The 25,854-nt window shown below is 52.1% G+C and overlaps 1 protein-coding gene across 1 annotated transcript; it reads right to left on the bottom strand.

Annotated features, from left to right (window-relative positions):
• Positions 1-1,883: 1,883 nt before the first annotated feature.
• Dhx37 (DEAH-box helicase 37) lies at positions 1,884-21,092 on the bottom strand. Its single transcript, XM_032886905.1, has 27 exons — positions 20,974-21,092; positions 18,528-18,697; positions 17,744-17,856; positions 16,595-16,934; positions 16,046-16,194; positions 15,252-15,344; positions 14,335-14,431; positions 13,503-13,616; positions 12,537-12,638; positions 12,290-12,404; positions 11,810-11,905; positions 11,489-11,565; positions 10,402-10,546; positions 9,543-9,619; positions 9,095-9,327; positions 8,068-8,179; positions 6,112-6,218; positions 5,827-6,015; positions 5,553-5,677; positions 5,344-5,460; positions 4,255-4,427; positions 3,340-3,454; positions 3,102-3,239; positions 2,825-2,919; positions 2,667-2,740; positions 2,125-2,222; positions 1,884-1,992 (listed from the first exon to the last, which is right to left on the bottom strand). Exons 1-27 carry the CDS (start codon positions 21,074-21,076, stop codon positions 1,907-1,909), a joined length of 3,453 nt encoding a protein of 1,150 aa, XP_032742796.1. The 5' UTR covers positions 21,077-21,092; the 3' UTR covers positions 1,884-1,906.
• Between the last annotated feature and the right edge of the window lie 4,762 nt (positions 21,093-25,854).

Here is a 25,854-nt window from a genome sequence, read left to right as displayed (position 1 = left end):
GAAGATTGAGCTCAACCCCCAAAGAACTATTGCTATTCACTTCCCCCACATCCTAATAGCTTTTCTCTTCCACTACCTCTGCTGGATGATGGGCTGGGAGAGGTTGAACCTTTATTCAAAGTAGGTTGCAAAAATGTATGTCTCCAGCAATGCCTTCCTCTTGGAGTTTCCCATGTGCCACCATGATTGGAGACAAACCCTTATGTCTTCCAGCTTGTCAATTTTCCTATTTTGAAGCCACACATGGTGCCACTGGCCCATCATCCCAGTACCCAGAAGGGTCAGGAGTTCAAGCCTGGCCTTTCAAATTTCTTATTTGCAGCAGCAGCCAAGCTAAGCTCCGTGGGGATGGCTCAGGACTTAACTCTCAGACAAATCAGACACAGGGAGCATCGAAAGACACAGGCCTGGAGAGGACAAGGGGCATCCGACCCAGAGTTAAGAGATATGGTCTGTCCTTGGTCCCGAGGGCCTCATACCAGGTAAGTATTCTACCACTCTGAGCCTGGCCTGGGCCCAGTCTTTCACATCCTACCCACAACTCGAACTCGACAGGCTGCCTGTCTCGAGGATATTCACATGCGAGGTGGGCTGAGGGCATCATCCTAGCTCTGCTCACATCGGCCACTTCATGGCCATGACTGAGTCTGGCTAAAACATCATGGTAGAAAAACATGCTGTGGGACATGCTACGCTGTCAAAGGTTGGTTCGGTACACACAGACCTGGAGGTGCACGGGGAAAGGGAAACACAGCTTATCCACCTGATACAGCCAAGGTCTGAAAAGACACAAGGAACACGAGATGGGCAGGCAGGTGTACAATGCTTGCTTGTGGTGTCACACGGGCACGGCTACATGGAGGTAAAGCAGCATGTGGTTCAAAGGACATCATCCAGAGCATAAAGTCGGCCCACAGAGAGAAAGCATTTACTAAGTGTTAACTGAGGAGCTTGGCTTTGTCCCCAGAGCTCTGTACCAAGTGGCCCAAGTGATAAGTGATTGCAGCAGCACCATTTGCCATCACCCAGAGGTAAACAACTCGCTCCATTCTGCAGATGGACAGAGGTAGCCTGACACCCGATGGTGCATGTTTAGCCACAGAAAGGATCGGACAGCTCGATGTGTCAGGGAGATCAAGAGGGAGAAAATCAGAAAATCACTGAGGATGAACTTTCTGGAAACTGACAGGGTGACAGCTGCTTGGCATGTGAACATGTCTGATGTGACAGACAAGCTGAAATGAAGCAGCCCAGCACAAACATTTACTCCTCACAGAATTGTCTGAGACAGAGTCTTATTGGGCGGTGGTGACACACACCTTTATTCCCAGTGTTTAAGGCAGGAGGGAAAGGGGATCTCTGAGTTTGAGGACAGCCTGGTCTACAGGCGCAGTTCCAGGATAGCCAGGGTTATACAGAGAAACCGTCTTGAAAAACAGACAGAAGACAGTCTTGCTGTGTAGCTCAGGCCGGCCTTGCGTTTGTGACCTTACCAGCCGAGGCCGCAGGCTCACTGGTCATACCCAGCGAGAGCAGCTCCTAAAGACAGCTACCTACTGATGCCAAAGCAGGGCCTGGAAACCAGCCTCCTCCTGTGTGGAGCAGAGCTCTGGGGCCAACCTTTCAGGAAAGTCACCGGGTCACAGGCGTCTGCAGTGCGCCTGCTGCTGCCCAGACGCTCGCTATGAGGCCAGCTGCACAGGTGCTCTGGGGAAGGTCCACTCTCCTCACTCTCCTGTCCCAGAGCAGCTCTGCATCCACAGGCTCTAATGTCACCTGAAGATTCCGCTTTGGACAGGGAGAAATGAGGAAGACAACCACGTCTGTCTGTCTTCTAACAGTCACAAAGAAGGCACTCCTGGTCAGTGTAGCTGTGAGCTGGCCGACTGTGCAGCTGGGTGTGTGGTCAACGGTCAGTGGTAGGGGGCCAGTTCTTCTCAACGTCGCCGTGCATAGCCTTTGGGAGCCACTCACAGTACTCGGCCAGCAGGTCTGCGGGAACAGTGGCCAGGGTTAGAGGGCAAGGCCAGGGGCCTGCTTGGCTGGACAAACCGCCACAGCCCGTGGTTTGGTTAGGTCCTTCCACCGAGCAATGTCCCCTGACCCCAGCTGAGTCACACTCACATTTGGGGTTTTTCTTCCATGCAGCCAGCAGGGAATCACGGGAATCAGCCTTCTGGGCCACAAGGGCTCTCAATAGGGTCTCTGTCCTGGGCTGCAGCCTGTAGACAAGGAATAGCGGACTAGACCCCGAACCACGGATGGACAGATGTACATAGAAAGCCTCCTATACACAGTGACTTGCAGCACTCCCCAGCACCCCTTCCTACTCACGCCCACCCATCCCCGTGAAGTACACAGATATTCTTCATCAGGAGGGGACATTGGACTAGAATGGGTTCTACTGTCAAGCCTGGGGTTCATTAAGAAGGGGACACAGAAAAGTGAAAGAGTCAAGATTGAGATGATGTAGCCACTAGGAGTGTGACAGGTGGGACAGGGAGTCCCAAGTAGGGATGCAGGGGCCCCTGCCATTTTTAGGAGAGGTGAAATGTCGGAGGCCCACTGACAGCTACAGAATGAAAGAGGCTCCCGTGGTTGTCGCAGCCTCAGAGAAACCTCTCTGTCACTGCCCATCTTGGTATTTCCGGAATACACTCTTGTACCTGGCCCAAGTCTTCAGCATGGTGTTGGGGCTAGATAGCAGGCAGCTCTTGAACGAAGCCAACTTTCGGAAGACCTGGCGAGGGAGCACAGGATGGTTGAGTGGGGCCTGCAGTTCGTGACGCCTAGGAGACAGGCCACAGGTAGCCCAAGAACCTACCTGTCCCTCCAGCAGAAACCGTGCAAAGTACTTGTAGCGGTCAATGCCTTCAGGGAAGTCCACCTGGACGGCAGGGAGTGGCCAGCCCACGCGGTCTGGGGGATAGGAATGTGATAAAGGACAATTGCTGTGTCTATCCTCCCAAGCCCATCGGAGGAGCAGGAGGGCTAGGGTGACCCCCTCAGGCACATGTTCAAGAGAAGTGCATGAGCTGATGAGTCCAGGAAACCCAGTAGCTGTAGGTGGCCAGGCCACCAAGGAAGTGGCCCCAACTCACAGAACACGCTGGCCCGGTGGCACAGCACCCGTCCTGACTCCGGACAGTAAGTGGGGGCTGGCTCCTCCAAGGGCAAGTCGAACTGGCAGTAGGAGGGCAGCAGGGAAGGGATCCACTGGATTTCCACAGTGGAGACACCTGAGGCCAGGAGAGGGCAGTCAGGCCTCACATGCTCTCCCAGACAGACAGGGTGTTCCACAGCGCCCAGTGATGTCACCCTGTGGCCACTATGCAGTACCTTTCATGTACATCTTGGTGGTCTCCACAATTTCCTGGTAGACCACAAACTCAGGCAACTCTCTGAAGAGAACAGAGCTGGGGTGGATGAAGACGGGGTCATCCAGAAGAGGGGTCTGCAGAGAGGTGGATGGAGGTTCAGGTCAGAGAAAAACCTGAGCGCTCTCGGCTCTTCAAGTCTACCCTCGGGATCTAACCATCAAGCCAGGGAGCCAATGACCAGGCACTACCCAGGATTCACTGCTCTTTGGCCATCAACAGAGCTGAAGCCTGGGGCTGGGAAGACGGCCCAGTGAATAACACTTGTTATACCAGCCTGCTGACCGCGGATGCCTGCCTGTGCACGTGTGCCCACCCCTTACTGAAGCAGAGCTCAGCCCAGTGAGACAGCTCAGCAGATAAAGGCCACCAGGCCTGGTGACGTGAGTTTAATACCTGGGACCCACATGGTAGGAGGAGAAAAAGATTCCTGCAATCTTCTGATTTCCCTACATGAACCACAGTAGCGTACCGAAACCCACAGAACAAAACACAATCTCCTGTGGGGGCCTTGACCCTAGCACTTAGGAGGGTGAGGCAGGAGGATCAACCTGGTTCAAATAGAGCAGGTGTGGATGGACCCCAGAGATACAATGCTGGGGGAGGGAGGGAGCCCCAGCACACCGAACCCCTGAGCCAGCGGTGCGGAGGAAGGTGGCTCAGGCTTCCCCAGGATAGAGAAACTGTCTCAAGTTGACTGTGCTGGTGAACAGTGAGCCAGGGTTGACCTTATGGTGTAAAATGCATCTCTAGAAAGTAACCATGAAGCTGAGGGTGACACCCTGTGCGCCAACAAACGACAGCCCTCACCTACTCTTTGGTGAGAGTTTTCCCAGAGGTTACAGGGTCAGTCAGCAAGGGCAAGCCCATGTCCCACCTTGTAGGCATTCTTCCACTTGGGGTCCAGCAGGTCCTCACTCTGAACCCGGCGGGCCAGGTGGTCACCCAGACCAGCTGCCATGATTTGCCGCAGGTAGGTCACCTGGCTCTCAGTAGGAGGCTGCATTTTGGGGTCCAGGAAAAGCCCGGCCTCCGGGCACACGGCATTGACTGCGTGAGGAAGGTGAGAAAGGGGTACAGGAAGTCTAGATCAAAGGAAGGTTGACGGTCCTTCAGAAATCACTCAGCACTTGGGTCTCGCCCACACAGTGCTGGTTTCTGATATAGAGGCCAACAGTGGTTCAGCCCAGAGCCCCTTCTGAAGCTAAAACCTAGAGTCCCATGCCAGCAAAGCCCTGACAGGCGACAGTCACTCCAGGTTCCCATAGGGTAGGATAGTTACAGGAACCGCAGCCCTGACCATCCCTCTGCTGAAAGGAGGCCAGAAGAGGCCTATGGCCCTATATGGCTACCTGCTGTCATAAGTGTTAGGTGGCTGTCCACAATCGCAGGCCTTTGCACCTGAAGATATGGCTCCATGCGTGTGACCACAGGCAGGAAGCAGGCCACAATGATGCCCTGCTCCTAGGGAAGTGTGGGCTAGAAACAGCCACTGATCCCTGAAGCCAGCACTGAGTTTCCAACTGGATGTCACCTTTACCCAGTGGCCATCCCTGGATCTTTTTTTTTTTTTTTTTTTTCTTCCAGGGCTGGGGACCAAACCCAGGACCTTGCGCTTCCTAGGTAAGCGCTCTACCACTGAGCCAAATCCCCAACCCCCATCCCTGGATCTTAAGATGGGGACATTCCTTGAGTAGAGGTAGCAGGAGCCACCTGTGGCTGAGTAGGAATCCTGTTGAGAACTCTGGGGACATGTGGGAGGGAAGAAAGGTCCTGGCTGGAACAGGGGAAGAGGACCAGAGGGGCAGCCTTCCAGGTCAGTGTGCAGGGGAACCTGTGTAAGGGTACTGGATGTTGACTCAGGGCTGGTGTCTTAGTGGGCAGGCAAATGAGCAAATGTGGAATCTCTATCACACCAAACCCACAGAGGGACAGATGTCTGTCCACACTGTCACCCGGGCTATACCTGCGGTGGTCAGCTGGCCACGCAGGCGCCGGATCTCTAGCATGGCCTTGTAGCGCAGTCCGTTAGCTTGGCAGAACTGGGGTGAGCAGCCAGCGTACTCACAGGCCCCCACAGCACCTGTAGAGCAGGGTAGGGCGTTCTCACCGCTTGGCTCCCATCTGCCCCAAGCTACCAATCACTCCCCTTCATGCCCTAAAGGTGGCACTAACCCAGCAACACCATGAGGTCGCCAAGCTTCAGAGAAGCCCCCTGCCCGGCCCAGGTCCTCTTCATCTGGGCCACACGGGCTCGACGGCCCTTCAGCTCTGCAAGCTCCTCTTCACTGGCAGCAGGTCTGCAAACACACACATGGCCGGCTGGGCCTCAGCCCACCGTCCTCAGGGATGATCCCCAGGGTCTCCAAAGCCTCACTCCCTTGCCCCTCTTTCAGATAATAAGAGAGAGCACAGAGGGCTCCGAGGGACAAGGCTGTCCCTAACCCACCTGTCCAGCTCCTCAAACAGCTCACGCACTGTCATGGCAGCTACAATGGCAATGGTGTAGGGCAGGCAGCCGTGCTGCTGGCTCAGTGCCAGCATCTTGGCATAGCGGGGTGCCACGGGGAAGGTGGACATGGTCCGCCCCAGCGCGGTGATGGGGCAGCTCAGCTGTGACATCTGTAGCTTCTTCATTCTGGGGACGAGGGACACAGTCGGTAAGAACCATGGAACCTGTGCTTAGAGGTTCTGGGAGGCTCTGCGCATGCTTGGGTTTACCCCCCACTCCTACCTTTCCTGTTTCGGAGGCGCCTGCAGGGCCCCCAGGGCAATCAGTAGCTCTTCCGCAGCAATGAGGGCCTCCACAGACGGAGGTGTGGGGAACGGGAAGTTGATGACCTGAGCACAGGAAGGCACAGTGATGCAGAGAAGCAGGCCCTGTGAGGTCACAGCACTGGCTGCAGCAGGTGCTGCTCCCCTTCCCCTCAGCCTGTCCCCAGGTCACGGGGTCATGCTAAATGGGACATAGGGCCTGGGTGCCCAGGAAGTTGCCAAGGTATCTTCGGGTCCATGTGCTGGGATGATCGCAAGTTAAACATCCTGTGTACCAGGGGCTATCCGTATCAACTAAATCTAGGAGTTCATAAGCAACAACATGAACCCTCATGCAATATTTAGGAAAACAGGTATTATATTTGAAAAATATAACTGTGGCCATGGGTGTCATGGGGATGAACAGAAAGTTCTCAGTGATGCCCTAAAGTGATTTGTCTTGATTTTGAATCAGTTGTTTGTAACAAAGAAGAAAAAAAAATCACTGGGGATTCCCACCCCTCAGAAAGGGGCAGATTTCTTCACTGAAGAGATGGGAGCAACGGTCTGTACCGCTGCGTGCAGTGAGGATACAGTCTTAATTTTCAGACCCAGACCTTGCCAGACGTAGTGGCGCACACCTTTAATCCCAGTAGAGAGGCAGCAGCAGGCAGATCTCTGTGAGTTTGAACCTGGTCTACATAGGGAGGTCCTGGCCACCCACAGCTACGTAGTGAGGTCCTGCCTCAAAAGAGAGGGAGAGAAAGACACGGTTTCACTCTGCTGAAACTCATGTTTCAGTCTGTCCTTAAGCCATAATAATCCTCCTGCCTCAGCCTTCAGCTGTTGAGGGTATAGATGTGAGCTACTATGCCGTCTTCCTATCTCTACCTCCTATGTGTTGGAGTTTCAGGTGTGCACCCCACACCCAGTGCACGTGGTGCTGGGTATTGAACTTAGGCCTTCCCGTGTGCAAGGCAAGCATTCAACTTATAAGCCACATCCCCAGCCAAGGGTACATGGGTATTCGTTTGTTTGGATTTTTTTGCTTTTTGTTTGTTTTTTGTTTGTTTCAAGACAGGGTTTCTCTGTGTAGCCCTGGACCAGACTGGCCTTGAACCCTGAGATCTGCCTGCCTCTTCCTCCTGAGTGCCGGGATTAAAGGCATGTGCCACCATTCCCTGGCTGTATTCTTTACTTTTAAGGTTCTTTTATTTTACATTTTTTTATTCTATGTGTATGTATGGGTGCACACAGGCCAAGGAGCAAGTGTGGAGGAGAGAACGGCATGCAGGAGGTGGTGCTCCCCTTCTACCATGTGGTCCTCCAAACTTAAGTCAGCAGGCTTGGCAGCAGGCGCCTTTACTGGCTGAGCCACCTCTCGAGACCAAGCAAGAGTCTATTTTTAACTTTTCTTTTGGGTTCTGGGACAGGACCAGGATCAGATGCATTTTCAGCCTTCTGGGTTCTGTAGGTCACTAGAAGGTTCTTGAACAGACTGTCTCTTCCCTGCCTTGGTTTCCCTATCTGTTAAGTGGGTATGTTAGCATTCTGTAAACACATCAGAGTATCTGGTTGTCATGTGAAAAGGGTTGGGGGCCAACATACAGCATAGACCCTCTTTGCTGGACCAGCCCATCCTGGAGTGGAGAGAAGAACCCCAACTCCATCAGAGGACCAAGTCAGTGAAGCCTGAATTCAGGAATCAGCAAGACATCTGAGTGTGCATAAGTTGTGTGGACCTGGCTATCCATGAGCCTGTCTCCCAGAAGGAAAGCTGTCCTCATTAGAGACTGAAGGCCACCAGGGCACCTTCTGACTGATGGCCCCTCGGGATACCACTCCAGCTGGTTCCCCAGCAGGCGTGGCTCTGGGGTGATGGAACGCACCAGGCTGAGGATGGAGCGGAAGGGCAGTGGCTATGGCCAAGACTGACCTTCTCAATGTTGAGTGCTTTCATTTGCAAGATCAAGTCCTCCACTGGTCTGCGGGTTATCTCTGGAGGAGGAAACTGCTCAAAGTCCCCGAAAACAGCCGAGGAATACAGCCTGAGTGGAGAGAAGTAAGGGCCAAAAAGAAGAAAGTTTAGTGAGACTTCTGGGCCAAGCACACCCAGCACTCAAAGCCAGGCCCTCGCCTTACCAGGGCAGTGAGTCCCACCTCCAGCTACCCCAACTATATTCTCTTGTATTGTTTTAAGTTTTCCATTCTATAAACTAAAGAGGTGTTGGAAGATCAGCAGTAAAGCTACCCAAAGTAACAATATTAGGAGAAAATATTGGCCAGCGACATAACTAACATGGATTTAACTGACTCTCAGATGTCAGAAGAACCCTCTCCTCCAAGCCACCAGCAGATGGATGGAGCCTAGCTTAGAACTGAGGACAGTTCCCGAGAAGGCAGAGCAGGCAATGCACAAGGTAAGAGCACTTGCCTGAGGGAGCACAGACCCAAAGCCACTGACACAATGAGGGGAAGGTGTGAAAGGAGAACCTGGGAACCTCGTGATTAAGAGCTCCACAGCGCCAAAGATGAGCACAGACATTCAAACTGATGCAGGGACACATGTATGCACAACAGGATAAAGGAGCGACCACCTGAATGTCCAGCAGACATGGACAGCAACAGTGACAGGGCAGTGGAAAAGGGACTCAGCCACCACGAGAAACACGGTAAGATGACCCTGAAAACTCATCATACTGGGTGGTGAACCCTGACAGACGGTGACACCTTCTAGGGTGCCCTCAGGGAGTGACCACTCACAGGAGTGCTGCCCTGATGGTGGTGACAACAGTGGCCCACCTATGAAAGTATTTAGAACATGGACTACTGAATCAGCTGTTGCCCACCAGGCAAAGGAAAGGTGTGGGAAGGGCTGTGGTGCTCCTGAGAGCACACAGCCCACTCACTGCAGAGGGACAACTGCAGTTCTGCTTCTCATGATACAGGGACAAGTGGCCTACCTATAGCAGTGGCCTGGCTCTGTCCGGCCAGCACGACCAGCCCGCTGGTCAGCGGATGCTTGGGAGACCCAGGTGACACGGAAGGAGGACACACCTGTGACGCGGTCATAATAGCGTTTTTTGACTTTTCCACAGTCTACCACATACTTGATACCCGGGATGGTGAGGGATGTTTCGGCCACATTGGTGGCTACAACGCACAGCCTCGTCCCCTCTGGAGGAGGTTTGAAGACCTGGGAAGTGGGAGTAGACAACACCAGAATCAGGCGAGACAGCAGTTGGACAGACTGCTGTCAGCTAGGCAAGGTCCACCGCTGCCCACCAAGCTCCAAGCACAACCATCAGGGGCGGTTTCTATCATATCTTCCACTATCAGGGGCTGGTCAGTAAGTAGACGGAAAAGCTTGACCCACCTCATCTTAATGCTCTAAAGAGCTGTCCCCATTACCTGTGCCTGCTTCTCAGGAGCCAGCAAAGAGTAGAGCGGGAGCACGTGAAGGGGCAGGGAGGCATCTGGCTGCTCACCTGCAGTCAAGCATGGGACATCGGAGTATAGGTTGAAGAGGTGCCAAAGGCATAGGCCTGCTTCTAGCTGCCCGGCTGCCTCCAAATTCCCAACCATCCCACACTAGTAAGAGGCCCTACCCAGCCCCAGGCTTGGGGGCTCTTGTTCAGTCTAGGAAGCTCATGAAAGCTGTCCCTGGTGCCCAGCATGAGCCTGCGATGCCTGCCACACAGCAGTATCCCTTGAGAGTAAGGTGGCCCCAGTCCCTGTCTGTGTCCAGGCAGGGTGGCAGGCTGTGCTTGTACAGAAAGAGCCCTTTTGGATCACAAAATCCATTGAAGTCTCTCTCTAAGGATACCCAGTCTTGTGCTGAGTTCAAGCCAGTATTCTGAACAGCCGGGACGGAAAGTGTGTGCTAGCCCAAGCTGGGTAACAAGGAGATGCCCATCAACGTACTCGGGGGGGGGGGGGGGGAAAAAACCTCCCAGAATCTAGGCACCTTCTCAGTTGCATGAGGCCTGTGTCAGCCCAGGAAGGGCCAGCCTGGGGATAGTGACCCCAGCACTGTTATCAAAGTATTGAGACCTTAGGAGACTCCAGTGGACAAAGCCACCCAAAAGGGCCATCTCTGTGCTCACATAGCAGCAGGAGCCAGGATGTATTTGGCCACATGCATGAGGACAGGACTTAGATTCTTCTAGTCCCAATGGCCCACAGGGCCTATCATGCTATAGGGGCTCAGCAGACCCGTGCTGACATCAGAGAGCAACGAACCCGAGGGCAGAGCTCTGGCCGGTCGCACCTTCATTTGCCTCACTGTCACCAAGGTCCAGATCTAGGTCAGAGCCCAGGGCCTCCTCCTCGTCGTCCATCTCTGCCTCCCTGTCCTCATCACCTTCGCCGGCTGGCAGTACAGAGTAATTGTCCAGGTTGATCTGGGGCAAGGCCTGAGGAGATGCCAACATCACGGGCTCAGGCAACCTGGGTGTGAACCAAGCCACACCCGGGGACACACAAGGTAAGGTCACTAAACACTGCGCTGGAGAGCAGCTGAGCAGTTAACAGCACTTGTTGTTCTTACAAAGGACCTGGGTCTGAGTCCCAGCATCCACATCACAACCATCTCTAATTCCAGTTCCAGAGGGTCTGACTCCTCCGTCCGACCTCCAGGCACCAGGCATGCACATACATAGACACAGACAAACACCCATGCACGTAAACTAAAATGAATCTAAAGACATTTTTGAAATTCAGGTATGAGTTAGGTGCGGTAGTGTATGCCTTTATTCCCAGTATTCAGGAGGCAGAGACAAATGGATGTCTGTGAGTTCAAAGCCAGCCTACTCTACACAGCAATCAGTGACATTGTGTCTGAATAAGCAGATGGATGGATGGATGGATGGATGGATGGATGGATGGATGGATGGATGGATGGAAAGCACAGGGTCATCTCACAAGGCTGTTGTGAGCTATGTACATAGAGTCTGACAGGCTGCCTGGCCACCTTATGTGCCACTGAGGGTAGAGGCCACTGAGAAGCCACTGACACTGCATCCAGCTATCAGGGTTCCTGGGGTGGCCCTCCCCTGGCTGGCCCCTCAGCTTCAGACTGCAGATCTCCCTACTTCGGCAAGTACCTACGGCTCTATTTGAGCTCTAGGATCCTCTCGGGCCGACCCTGTGTTGTAAATCATAACACATCCCCAACCTTGCCACCTCTAGAACTGTAACCCGTCAGGACTGTGCTGTGGAAAGGGGCTGGACCAGTGTAACCCAGAAACCCCACGTGGCTCCCCGCCACATTAGATGAAATGGACTTGTACTTTCTTTCATGCTAGTGACCCTTAAATTCAACTAGAGAGTGCAGGTCTCCCCAGATTTCCATGTACCATGGCCTGGGCCTTCCTAGCCCTTGTCCGGGACTTCTTAAACTTCCGCATCCCTTCTGCCGAGTCCTCTTCCTTTTCTGTGAAGGAGAAGGGGGAGGGAGGAGACTTCTGTGGCCAACGTAGGCGGCTGGCCCTCCACTCTTGTCACTCACAGCAGAACTGCTGCAACAATGGGCACACTGTTTTAGGGTCACAAGGGCACAGGCTCTCTCTCCTCGAGGACACTGAGGTGGAGGCCGACACCCCAGTTGGGGCGCCAGTTGCCAGGCTCAGGGGTAGCAGGCACAGAGCTCTGACAGGAGGCTATGGGTAGTTAGTTACCTTGTGGCTGGGAGCAACGGATGGGGAAGGCCTTCCTAAGCCGTCGGCAAAGTGCATGCACCTCGGCCTGCCCTGTGAGGAACACCAGGATGCCACCTGCAGAGAGAACCAAGCCAGTCACCTGACAGACTTATCCTTGCAAGCCCCTGCTGAGAGGCTGGGAGGAGCTAGGACCCAGGGACACAGGTTCGGAATGGGTGGAAGCTAATGACCCGAGGCCAGCAGAGGGGTGAGGGCACCTCACAGCAAATCCAACAGGGCTTGCTGCACCTGGACTCTAAAGACCAGAGGCCGCCATGCTTGCTCTTCCCCAGAGGATGCTCTGAAACCCACCTCTGCCTTAGATATGAGGGGCACTTGGGCTTAGGTTGAGAAGTGGCCATGCCACCATGCTTTGACTGTTCCCTGTGCTGTCAGAGGAATGAAGGGCAAACACACGTGCCCATGAGGGAGGGATGTGCCAGTCTCGTCAGGCCTCACCTGCAGGCAGCATCCGGTGGATCTTGCAGACCTTCCTGAAGCATTCGCCACTGTAGTCATCCAATGGGGTCCGCTTGTTGAAATGTACCGTCACAGGGAACTGCCTAGACTCAACCTGTGACAGGTCCGCAAAGGTAAGAGAGGCCACAGCCCAGAAGTCTGTCTGACTTCTGAACTAACCCCTACCCCCCCAGGTCTCACATGTCAAGGGCAGGTCGAAGCTGGTAGGGGCTTACCCAAAACTCACCTTGATGACTGGGGGAGGTGTGGTGAAGAGCCGCTGGTTCTGGGTGAAGTCCTCTACCCGGAGCGTGGCAGACATGATGAGCAGCTTAAGCGGCAGGTGCCTCTGTGGAAGATGAGACAGTCTGCTGACTCGGGCACAGCAAGGAGACAGTGTGCATGGGATTATGGACCTCAGCTCTGTGGTTACAAATAACCAGCAAATGCAGTCCTCAGGGTGCCTCTATGGGACATGAAACCCAGCCACGGGCGCCTTTCCACTTGGGTTCTACAGCTCACACAGGAGAGCCCTGGCCATGAAGTCATCTAAAGGGGCCATGGCAGGATCCCCCTTCATGAAGGATGGGATGAGGAAGGGCTCAGCTGATGGCCTCCAGCCCACAATCCTGAATTGGCCTACTGCCTGCCACCTTGACCAAGGGTGGCTCCAGGAGGGCAGGAATGGCATGCCACCCTTTCCTGGTCACTGTCCATCCCTAGTGCCCTGAATGTGGCTGGGCACATGGCACCCCCGGGACACCCACCTCTCCACTAGGCTGTCTGTTGAGGGACAGAAACAGGGCTGCTCATCAAGTTCCCTTCAGATACTATGTCCCCAAAGCTGGTCCCTCGCATCCACTGTCCGAGCACAGAGCTGGAAAGAGGAGCAGGCTTGGGGAGGGAGGAGTAGGCCTGGGGAGCAGAGGGCTCAACCCAGCAGTCTATGAATCCGCAGCCTGACGCTGGCTCCAGCTGGCTCCAGCAAGGCCTGCCCAGTTTTCGCTTTCTGCCTGAGCCTCTAATGAGGAGAGATCACTTACTATGCATTGTACTGGACCAGGCGTGTGAGTTAACAGGACAGCACTGAATGATACAGCCTGGCACTGGTAATGACTCATGACCAGGGAGGCCGTGCCCTCTGGTGCCCCTCCCAGCTCCAGCCCCTGACAAGGTGATTTTAGTCTGCCCTCCCTGCGTACTTCCCACACACCTTGGCCCGGAGAGCCACAATGCGGGACAGGAGGCCGAGAAGGATGTCTGTGTAGACGCTCCGCTCGTGGGCTTCGTCGATGATCACTACCTTGTATTTCAGCAGCAGGAAGTCCTGTGGAGGAGGGAGAGTTACACTAGAGTGTCACTAAGGCCCCATAATCACAGACACTGAACCATGTGACCAAACCCCAGACTGGGTCCACTCCCTCAGCAGCCCCTAGAGGCCCAAGGGAGAAGCAGCAGGGCATCCTGACTGCCTGCAGCTACTGTGCATGGCCAGGAGCCAGGCTGCGATTGCTTGCTGCAAGGTCTCCTTATTCTTTTCAAGATTCCTGTCCTCTCTCCCTTACTTCCTTTCGACAGGCTCTCATTTAGCCCAGGTTAGCTTTGAACTACAAGACCAAGAATGACCTTGAACTTCTTATTCTCTTGACCTCACCTTCTAAGTGCTTGGGTGACAGCAGATTTTTTGGTTTGTTCTGTTTTGGTTTTTGTGTGTGTGAGGCTAGGGCTGGATCCCAGGGCTTCGGGCATGCTAGGAAAACGCCCTACCAACCCAGCCACATCCCCAGTCCCTCTAGCAAAAATGGATATGCAAAGTAACCTTACTTACTCACCCTATGGCTTCTCTGTTCACATGGACCCCGTGCCCTCTGCCACTGACTGTCTGCTTTGATTCTATGGGGCACCACCGTATCATCAAGTAACTGAGGTTGCAAGGGTGGACATGCTCAACGCCACACGTGGCAGGCACACTGGTGATTACAACCAAGGTGGAATTCTACTCTCCCCACTCTGTGTCCTATACAAGACCCAGATAGGCAACCGACCTTCTGGATCTCTTTGAGCAGGACACCATCCGTCATGAACTTGATCCTGGTTTCTTCTGTCACATTCCCTTCGTAGCGGATCTGGTAGGAGACAACCCTATGGGGAGAAGATCCATCAGGGCTGGCGATGTCACTGACAATATGATAGAGATGCCACAGGGCTGGGCAGGGGTGGCAGCTACTGACACCCTCAGGGACCCAGGGCTCATTATCCTCTCTATTTGTGGACGTATAAACATTTTACAACTAAAAAGTTAAAAATTGGGCTGGAGAGACGGCCCAGTGGTTAGAAGCACTGACTGCTCTTCCAGAGGTCCTGAGTTCAATTCCCAGCAACCACATGGTGGCTCACAACCATCTGTAATGGGATCTGATGCCCTCTTCTGGTGTGTCTGAGGACAGTGACAGTGTATACAATAACAAACCTTTAGGGTTGGGGATTTAGCTCAGTGGTAGAGCGCTTGCCTAGCAAGGGCAAGGCCCTGAGTTCGGTCCCCAGCTCCGAAAAAAAAAAGAAAAGAAAAAAAAAATCTTTAAAAAGAAAAAACAAGTTAAAAATTTAAGGCTGGTAGCGGAGTGGCTGCCTGGTACTCACAAGGCCCCGAATTCCATTCCCAGCACCACAGTGTAAAGAAAGTCCCAGACAGAGCGTCTCAGGATTGGAATTCCATGTTTACATGGCCTCACAGCACTGGCTCGCTAGCAGGCTGCCACTTGCTTCTCTCCTACGCAGGCACACTGTCCTCCAGCAAGCACTGGGTGTCTGGATGGCTCCTTCCCTGCCCAGCAACCCCTGCCTCAGGAGGTTGAGGTCTCTGCTGGACCATCCCTGGGAGTGAGGCAAAATGACTCCCATCTGTACCCGCCTTCCAGCAAGCCTGCAAAGTCCTCTCTATCCCCAAGAGTCCGGGCCTCACCGATGTGACAGGTTCATCTCCTTGGCTACCCGCTGGGACATGGCCACCGCAGCCACTCGGCGAGGTTCTGTGACACCAATGATGCTGTCCTCACTGGGGAAGAAGACACATCAGCCATGACTGACTGTCCCAGAGCTACCTACATACACTTGAACATCACTTGTCACTGAGGGTGAGACCCAGAGAACAGGATACAAACACCGCTTGCCCAGTGTTAGCACAGCATAGCCACAGGACTGCCAGGGGACAGTGTCACAGCACGGATGGAGACCTAGCAGAACTTGGTATGTGGCCAGGGCGCAGCTCCAAGGGATGCTATTAGAATGAGGAACTGTCTTCTGGGGGAGGGTCTGAGCTGCACGTCATTCCTGAATAGACTAAGTGCATGGACTGCTAAGTCCAGAGAACGCCTGAGCTCAGACGACAGGTACGAGTACAACTTCAAATGCTGACAAGAGCGGGGCCCAGGTGAGGAGAACCTTGGCAACTCTTCTGCCCACTGGATTAACTTCACGCTGAAGTGAGGTGGGTGTCGGGATACAGAAAATCACAGAGTGCACAGGACCCGGCAACACGAGGAAACACATTACTCCATGTGCCTGGCACCGTGGTGCTTTTGTCACTGAACCCACATGACCACCGAGTCTAGTGTCTTCCCCATCTCTCAGTGTGAGGTCACACAGTACACAAAGTAGAGCCAGGATTGGGTTTGCTGGAGCTCAGGCTCTTAAGGCTCTTGGAACCTAAGTGCCCAGTGTCCCCAGGGATAGAGGGACACCCCTGGCCCGCCCTACCTGCTGTAGCCTGCTTCGTAGAGAAACTGGGGCACCTGTGTAGTCTTCCCACTGCCGGTCTCACCACACACAATGACAATGGGGTGCTCAGCCACCGCCTCCATGATGGCTTGCTCTTCAGCGAGGATCGGGAGCTTGAGCCGCTCCTCCTGTGGGAGAAGAAGTTAGTACTAGAGAGACGGGCCCAGAGAGCAGGTGAGGAGGTACCCCACTCACACAGAGGCCATGCAGGGTGACACTGTCTAAAGTGCACAGCCAGGGGCTGGAGAGGTGACTTGGTAGTTAAGAGCACTGGCTGCTCTTGCAGAGGACCTGAGTTTGACTTCCAGCAGCCACATGGCGGCTTACAACCCCCTTAAAGTCCAGTTCCAACGGAACCAATGCCTTCACCTGACCTCTGCAGGGATGCATGTGGTGCACATACATACAGGCATGCAGAACACCCATACATATACATCCATGTCCCCGTTCTAAAGTGGAGACTTGAGGTTCCTTTCTATCGAGAGGTCCCACTAACCTGTCCCTCTAACCACGAAGAGAAGAACAAACCTGCATTTCAGGGGTGCGGTTCACGGGGATGAATACAGCTGGCTTGGCCAGGGCTGGAGGCGAGTCAGAGGCTGGGGTTTCTGGAGGTGCAGAGGTCCCGGATGGAGGGGGCTGTGGGGTGGGTACAGGGCTCTTGATCCCAGAAGTAGCTGGTGGCGGATGCACTAGGTCTGCCCCTGTGCTGGTCCTAGGCTGGTCAGCTGTGACTTCCTCAGGCTCTGAATCTTCTGAAGACTCAGAGTCGTCCTCTGTTGATGATGACCTGTGGCGCTTCCGGTGGGCCCCACTGAGGCTACTGACTTTCTCCTGGCCCTGGGCAGCAGACTGGTCAGGCTTCCTCCTGGGAGAGCAAAGACTTGAGGCAGGGATCTTAGGACATCTGACACAGTTGTGGGGGTCTCTCGCCAGAGGCTATACTGCATCTACCTTAGGACCTTTGCACTGGCAGTTCCTACCCTGAGACACACTTCCTGCAGATTGTCACACTCAAGTGTCTGCTCAAAGTCACTTACCAGAGAGACTGTGTGTCACTGAGTTCAGTCCCAGATGCCAGTCCCTTAAGTCCTAGATGGCCCCTTGTTTCTGCCTTACCTTTGGGTTCATTTTCTGGGTGCAGATATATGAGTATTTGGCTAACAAGCACCAGTGTTTTCCAAAGGGAAGGAAACATTTTGTTCCTTGCTCTACCTCAGGTCCAGTGAGGCTGGAGCAGTACACACTCACCCAACAGCAGTGCCCTGAACGTCTCTAAGCTGTGTGTGCACATGTGCTTGCGTGTGTGTGTGCACTCGAGAGTGTGTACGGTTATGTACGCACAGGGACTGTTCTGGGGTGCATGTCCTCCAGGAATGCCAGCCTGGGGTGGCCCCACAGATCCAATGGTCAAGCCCAGGTGGGAAGTGGGATTTCAGTGTGAAGCCACTGAATTCTTGATGTGACACAGAATAGTCAGAGATGATCTCATGGCAAGTGGGGCCTTTGAGGTGCAAAATCAAGGTCATGACCGATGAGGAGCTGACCTACTTGTGACATATAAGATGCCAGGTAGGTGCATGGCTAGAGGGTCATTCAGTATGGATCACCCTCCACTCCCCGCCCCTCCCCTTGCAAGACAACACGAGATATAAGCCCTCGGGCTCCGTGACTCACTCTTTGATATGATACATGCGGTCCCCGGTGCCTAGCTTGGCTGTGGTGTAGAACAGACTCATTTCAGCCTCCGACACTTGGACTTCACTCAGTTTCTGGAGCAGTTCGGCACGCTGGGAAAGATATGAGAGCGTTGGCTACCAGGCAGCTAATGACCACTGACCAGGTCCCCAGGTCTTCTCCTGGGGAGGCCAGGCTTTCAGGGGATCTTAGCCTAGTTAATACTAGACTTTAAATAAGTAGGGCAAGAAGAGGTCACCCAACAGCTGTTCTGAACACACAGCTTAGCGCTTCCTTTGCCATTAACAGAAGCCAGTATCATGGGCCACAGCTCTGTAGCGCCGTGTGCTATAAACACTGGTGCTGTCCCAATGCACAGGAGCCAGACCGAGTAAAGCATGGTACCCACTGCTGTCCTCAGGATAGATATGACTTCTCATTTGGCCAGTCCCTAGGCTACCCAAACGGCCACGTGATTTCTTTCATCCCCTGTGAGCTGTGGCTGGTTTGGCTTTGTTTTTTTTTGTGCTGTGTCTGTTTATGTTTTATATACACACCTCTTCACGTACATGATTTTTTCCATCAGGCCATCATCACACTCAGAGGCTCGACGGGATGCCACATGTAGCTAGTGGCTACCGTGTCACTGGACAGGTAAGAAACACTCCCCTCCTTTCAGCGAGTCCCACTAGACAATCTTGCTGCAGAAATTACATGGAGGGAAAGACTCCCCTCCCGCCCCCTGACCTGGAGAGCTGGGGCAGACCAGCCACACGAGGCGTACCTGGCTCTTCTTCTCCTTCTGTTCTAAGACCTTCTGTAGCACCTTCCTCTCCTTCTTCGTCAGGGGCTTCCTCTCTTTCTTGGATGGAGGAGGCGCCTTGGTCTTCTTCTTCTTCCTCCCGGGCAGCACCAGGGCGTTGCTGGCATCTACCCCTTTCAACACATCCTTGTCTGAAAAGACAGCCACGGTCTCACCAGGGGGCAAGAAGTCACAGGGTGGGGGGTGGGGATTTAGCTCAGTGGTACAGCGCTTGCCTAGGAAGCGCAAGGCCCGGGGTTCGGTCCCCAGCTCCGAAAAAAAGAACCAAAAAAAAAGAAGAAGTCACAGGGTGTCCTAGAGGCTCACTCATGACAAACATCAGAGGAGGTCACCACCTCCTGCAGGTGGCCCACGGCACCTCCCAATCTCTGAGTGCGAAACGAGGGTCTGTGGGTCACAACTGTTAGCATTACCAAGAGGGGCTGGGGATGGAGCTCAGGTGGGAGGGAACCTGGCTACCATGCTGAGAGCCCTGGGCTCCAACCCCAGCATAAAACCAAGTATGGCAGTTCGGGACTGTACTCATTTGAGAGAGACAGCAAGAGGACCAGAAGTTCAGTCACCCCCTGACTATACACACAGGCCAGCCTGGGATACGTGGAACCCTGAAGAATGCTCACAACCTGGCTACTGACCTGTGGGCTGTGCCAGAGGCTGTTATGATTCCACTGAGGAAAAGTTCTTCCCATTTTATAGATATGAAAACAAAGGCAGAAGTATGTGAAGTGACATGCCCCAAGTCTAAGTCTCAGGAGCTGGGAAGTCATACCTGATTCTACTGGATCAGATCGCTTTAGCTCTACTCTCCTCCCGAACCAGCCTGATCCTGACCGTACCTTCTACTATTCCAACCAATACCTTCCTCCCTTCAGGACCCCAGGGAGCATCTGAGATGAAGCGTGAGTCCTTTTCACGAGATCTGGGTCAGCACCCTCCTCCCAACTCTCCTCCTCTCCCCTCTCCTTCAGGGCTGGAGCCTTCTCAGCGAGCCAAAACTCCACTCAAAAGACGTGAGTAAGTGCCATCTATATACAAAAGTGTTTATGCCCCCCACACCCTCCAACTTGCCTGTCTTGAACAGCTGAGTCAATAGCTTCTAGTTTTCCTTCGAACATCTGCAGAGCCTCAAGTACTCCCACCCCACATCTGCCTTCTCCAGCGGCCTGACCGATGCCCATGCACGTCACCTTTGTGCTTACACACAGTCTCAGTCAGCAACTCAGGCCAGCTCTCTTTTGGAATACACCACAATCCAAACACTATCTCCCTGCTCCAAGCACCAACTCCAGCCTCCTACCCCATCTTCCTTCAACCTGTGTTGCTTTTCCTTATTGGCCCAACCAATACGTCATGGTTACACATTACCCTTCATCTGTCCCTCTTCTGCTAAGTCTTCTATAGTTCCTCACTTCCTCTGTTAGAAGCTGGGGATTAGGCTGGAGAGATGGCTCAGAGGTTAAGAGCACTGACTGCTCTTCCCGAGGTACTGAGTTCAATTCCCAGCAACCACATGGTGGCTCACAACCATCTGGAGTGGGATCCGATGCCTTCTTCTGGTGTGTCTGAAGACAGCTACAGTGTACTCGTATAAACAAATAAAAAAAGAAGTTGGGGATAAGGTAATGTTAAGGTAGCCTGGTACAAGCTATGTAGCCCAACTGCCCTCAGGTACACATCTCTCCCTACAGTCAGGTTTACAAATCTCTCTCAGACACACAGCCTTTTTGCTTGTTTGTTCTCACTATGTAGCCCAGGTTGCCCTCAAACTTGTAGGCATCCTCTTACAGAAAACTCCTAATCCTGGGGTTACAGCACTGAGCTATCATAGTCGGCCACTCCTCACTTTTAAAGTCTCAATCATTTCTACAACCCGAAAACTCCGATGTCCCCTAGCCCCTGGGTTTCCCTCTCATCTTCACCCAGGTTTCTTGAAGGTTTTGACATTTTACTATCCGTGGTGGGTCTTTCCCAGCACAGCACTCTCTTCGGCTCTATCTCTCTGGTACTCACCCCCGTGCCTGCCATATTCTACACATTTTATCGTTTCTCTGTGCTGGTCTGCTCCGGGTAAGCAGGCATGCCTGGAATGTCAGGGTTTTCCATCTCCACTTCCGCTGTCACTACTCCCAGAGACCAGAATAAGTGTCCCCTGTGCTCACAGGCGCCCCAGTACCCAAGCATTGCAATTAGCCTAGCGCACGGCTAACGGGCCGGGTCTGAAGCACCACATTTACGGGTCTCTGGAAAGATGATGATTATGATCGGCCTGGGAATGGATGCAAAGAACTAATCTGCGCGTCATACTCTTGAGCAGTAGCCCCATGCCCCGGGAGAGAGGCTGTCACGCCCCCTGTTCGGGTCATGTGGAACCCGGCTCCCCCTCCAGCGACCCTCCCCGGCTTCTCACCCTCCAGCTCCAGCCGCACGGGAGGCGCTTCAGGACCCTTGGAGGGCCGGGGTTCCGCCTGCAGCCGCCCCTTCACGTTGTAGCGGCGTCGCAGCTTCCCCATGCCTCCTTCGCCAAGCGCGTGGCTAACTCAGACAATCTCTCTGGTGAACCCGAACCAAGCTGCGAGACTTCCGGGTTGCGCATGCGCAAGAGCCGCACTTCAGCAGCTGAGGGGTGGGACTGGAGGCCCGACCTGCCGGAAAGGGAGGTCCTAGCGGAAGAGGCGGGCGTACTCTGTCTATGGGCGGTCCCTATGTAAATAAGGGGGCTGGTCCTAGACGTGCTTGAGTTTATGATCAAACTGTCTTCCAGCCAGAAATCGGACTTTTGAACTGTATAATAATATTAATTTGGGGCTGAAGGGATGGCTGAGCCGTTAAGAGCAATGGCTGCTCTTGCAGAGAATCTGGCTTCGATTCCTAGCACCCACCTGGCAGTTCACAACCGTTCCAGGTGATCCATCTTCTGGCCTCCTGGGGAACTATGCTAATGTGCATACTCAAATACATACGTAAAAAATACACACTCTCACATACACACGTAAAAATACATAAGTCACCAGACGTGGGAGCACTTGCTTTTAATCCCAGCCACCACTCAGAAGGCAGAGGTAAGTAGATTTCTGTGAGTTTGTGACCACCCTGGTATATGTATGTATGTATGAATTTGACTAAACATAAAAACATGCATACATATTTCCAGATAAGCCATAGCGACATAGTAAGACCTTGTCTCAAAAATAGGGGCTAGTAGGTGGATCTCTGGGTTCAAAGCTAACCTGGTCTACAGAGCAAGTTCCAGGATAGCCAGGGGCACACAAGAGAAACCCTGTCTCCAAAACGCCAAAATAAATAAATGAATAATAGGGGGCTGGAGAGATGGCTCAGTGGTTAAGAGCACTTGCTGCTCTTGCGGAGGACCCAGTTTTAGTTCCTAGCCCCCACACAGTGGCTCACCACCTTTGCTAATGCCAGTACCTTCTGACCTTTGAGAGCACTGACTACACTTATGGTGCACATAATACATTACCATGGTATGCAGGCAAAGCACTCACATAAGTATACATCTTTAGTATGAATTTGACTAAACATAAAGACTATAACTCTGCCCCTAATACAAACGTCTCCTCTCTCCTTATTTTGTTCATCTGTGTTTTCTGATAACCCCCACAGGCCGGGTGGGTTAGTTCCACGGGGAAAAGGGTAAAATATTTCCACGGCAGGAACAGAAAATGTAAAAAGAAGACATCTTAAATGCTTTAAAACCCACTCTGTCACTTGATCTGAGGTGCACTCGGAAACATTTCTGAACCCTGTAATTACCTTGCAAATAGAATAGTTATATTGTGCTACACCTTTTTTCTGTTTAAGAATTAATCTGAAGGGGGTGTGGTGGCACACTGAAATTCCATATCTTGGAAGGTAGAAGCAGAAAGATAAGAAGTTCAAAGGTGGCCCTGTCTATAGAGGAAAGGGGCAGCGTGGCTTAACTGAAACTCTACCTCAAAAAGGAAGGAAAAGAAAAAAAAGATAAAAAGGGGAGAAAAAAAGAGCCAGTTTGGGTTACATAACAAAACCCTGTTTTTGAAAAAAAAAAATTACAGGGTCCAGTTAAGATGGCTTAGCAGGCAGGCAATGACATTGACACACACACACACACACACACACACACACACACACACACACACACACGGTGATAATAAAATATAAGTTTTGTTTTGTTTTGTTTTGTTTTTTAAAGATGGGCTCTCTCTCATAGTCCTGGTTGTCCTAGAACTCACTCTATGGCCTCAAACTCACAGAGATCTCCCTGCCTCTACTTTCCCAAATGCTAGGATTAAAGTTGCACACCATCTGAGCAAATAAAGGGACTTTCCACAAAGCCTGATGAACTGAGTTCGATACCCAGAACCCATGGATGGAGAAAACGACTCCTTTTTTTTTTTTTTTAAGATTTATTTATTTTATCTGAGTACACTGTTGCTCTCTTAGGACACACCAGAAGAGGGCATCAAATCTCATTACAGATGGTTGTGAGCCACCATGTGGTTGCTGGGAATTGAACTCAGGACCTCAGGAAGAGCAGTCTGTGCTCTTAACCACTGAGCCATCTCTTCAGCCCTGAGAACCGGCTCCTTAAAACTAACTCCTCCACTGTGGGACATACAAATCATGGTCCACATACATCCAAACACAAATAAATGTAATAAAAATAGTATAGGAAGAGTACACTTCCGGAAGATACAAAAAATATCTGCGACACTGATAAGTAGCACACACATTGCCATGGATGTATTTCATAAGAGTGAACAGAACAGGGGTCTGGAGCGGTGGCTCAGCAGTTCCCAGCCCATGCTGCTCTTGCAGAGGACCAGAGTTCGGTTCCCAGCACCTGCATTGAGTGAATCACACACAGCTTTCTGAAACTCTAGCTCCAGGGCATCCAGTGTCCCTGGCCTCTGAGGGCATCTGCAATTGAGTATACATACCCACTCATAGATATAAACATAATTTTAAGAAAATCTTGCTCGGCATGGTGGTGCATGCTTTTAACTCCAACACTTCAAGGACGGGGTACGGAGGCAGGCAGATGGTCTCTGAATTTTTTTTTTTTCTTTTCTTTTTTTCGGAGCTGGGGACCGAACCCAGGGCCTTGCGCTTGCTAGGCAAGCGCTCTACCACTGAGTTAAATCCCCAACCCCGGCCTCTGAATTTTAGGCCAGCCTGTCTACATAGTTTCAGGTCAGCCAAGGCTACATACATACTGAGACCCTGTTTCTCTGGGGCTTGTGTTAATATCTCCCTTTAAAATACTTTGTTTTGGGAACAGGGTTTTAGTGTGTAGCTGGGGTTGGCCTGCTACTCATTGAGATCTGCTTGCCTGTTTCTCAGTGCTGAGGTTAAAGGTTTATGCTATTGTTAAATCAGTTTACAATTTTAGCACCATGTGGTGGCACATGACTTCGATCCTAGACCTTCCAAGATGGAGGACTGCTGCAGCTATAAAGTGAGACTGTGGCTCAAAGGAAAAAAACTTTGACACATAAAAATATCAGTAAAAAATATAGGAAAAGACAACCCATGAAGAAGTAAATCAAGACCCCAATATTGAACCTTCTAGAATGCAGAGCGGTTCGAAAGTAATTTTCAATTTTCCTTTTGTGTGGATGTTGTGGATTTGAACTTGGATTCTGTTGCTTGCACAGCAAAAGATCTCACATAGGGAGCAACCTCTGCTTTGATTTTTCTCTTTTGTGGTGTTAGGGACGGGACCAGGGTCTTTTTTTTTTTAATTTATTTATTGTATTATATATATGTACACTGTAGCTGTCTTCAGAAGAGGGCATCAGATCTCATTACAGATGCTTGTGAGCCACCATGTGGTTGCTGGGATTTGAACTCAGGACCTCTGGAAGAACAGTCAGTGCTCTTAAAGGCTGAGCCATCTCTCCAGCCTGGGACTAGGGTCTTTGTACTTACTCAGTGCATGCTCCCACTATGCTGAGCTCTGGCCTCAACGTTCTCTCTTTTCTTTCTATATTTTTGTTTCACTAGACAGGTTTTCTCTGTGTCCCTTTGGCTATCCTGAAACTCTGTGTTGACCTGGTTGGCCTCGAACTCAGAGATCTGAGTGGCTGTGCCTCGCAATTGCTGGGATTAAAGGAGTTGGCCAAAACTGCCTGACTCCAATATTCTCTCTTTGGACTGGATCAAGGTTTATCTTCCTGGTTGTCTTGTTCAACCAGACTCCGTTTGTTTGATTTAGACTATGGATCAAAGAGGAAAATTTATCCTTTGAAGGTTCTGTTCTGGAGTCAAGGAAATAGAGGGTATAAAGGACACAGGAGAAAAGTGGCCTGACATAACGTGTGGGCACAAGAGGCCCACGAGATAAGACTGAAGAAGGGCCAGGCTGAATGGGGTGAAAGGTGAGCTATGCGAGGCTGAAGAGAACAACACTGGTGTGTGAAGGTTGTCTTGCTGTCCCGATAAAGCTCCTTCAATGGGTAGTGAAAGTCTCTGGAAAGTTCATTTGCAGAGGAGCTAGGCTGTGACAAACTCCATCGGGGCATTTCAGGAAATGGGTGAGCCCTAGATAGGATACCTCTCTCTGCCCGCCAAGTTCCACACTTCTCTCTGTGAGGGGAATCCACAACTGTATGTGCCGGGGTGGTATCTCCTGGACATTTATTAATTTAATTTTTGTGGTTCTGTAGCTTGAACATAAGGCCCTCCACGCACTAGGCAAGTAAGTGTCTTGCAGGTGGACTGCATCTCTGGTCCATTTAAAACAAAGTTTAGGGGCTGGAGAGGTGGCTCAGTGGTTAAGAGCACTGACTGCTCTTCCAGAGGTCCTGAGTTCAAATCCTAGCAACCACATGGTGGCTCACAACTATCTGTAATGGGATCTGATGCCCTCTTCTGGTGTGTCTGAAGACAGCTGCAGTGTATTCATATATAAAATAAATGAATAAGTCTTAAAAAAAAAACAAAAGCAGAGTTTATTCATTTTTATGAATGTTTTGCCTATGTAAATGCACATGTGCCACATGTATGCCTGGTGTCCACAGAGGTCAGAAGAGGCTGTCATTTCTGGTGGAGTAGAGCTGACAGATGGCTGTGAGCCACTACATGGGCGCTGGGAACTAAGCCTGGGTCTCCAGCCCCTCTCCAGATCTTTAAAAAAATTTCCTTTACGAATTATTACTGTGGCAGGCAGTGGTGGCGCACGCCTTTAGTCCCAGTTCTCAGGAGGCAGAGGCAGGCGAATCTCTGTGAATTCAAGACCAGTCTGGTCTATAGAGTTCGTTCCAGGACAGCCAGGGCTAGCACAGAGAAA

Source organism: Rattus rattus, chromosome 16 (assembly GCF_011064425.1).
Source record: "Rattus rattus isolate New Zealand chromosome 16, Rrattus_CSIRO_v1, whole genome shotgun sequence".
Lineage (NCBI taxonomy): Eukaryota > Metazoa > Chordata > Mammalia > Rodentia > Muridae > Rattus > Rattus rattus.
Note: the sequence above shows the minus strand (reverse complement) of the source record. Positions and strands in the feature narration are given on the sequence as shown.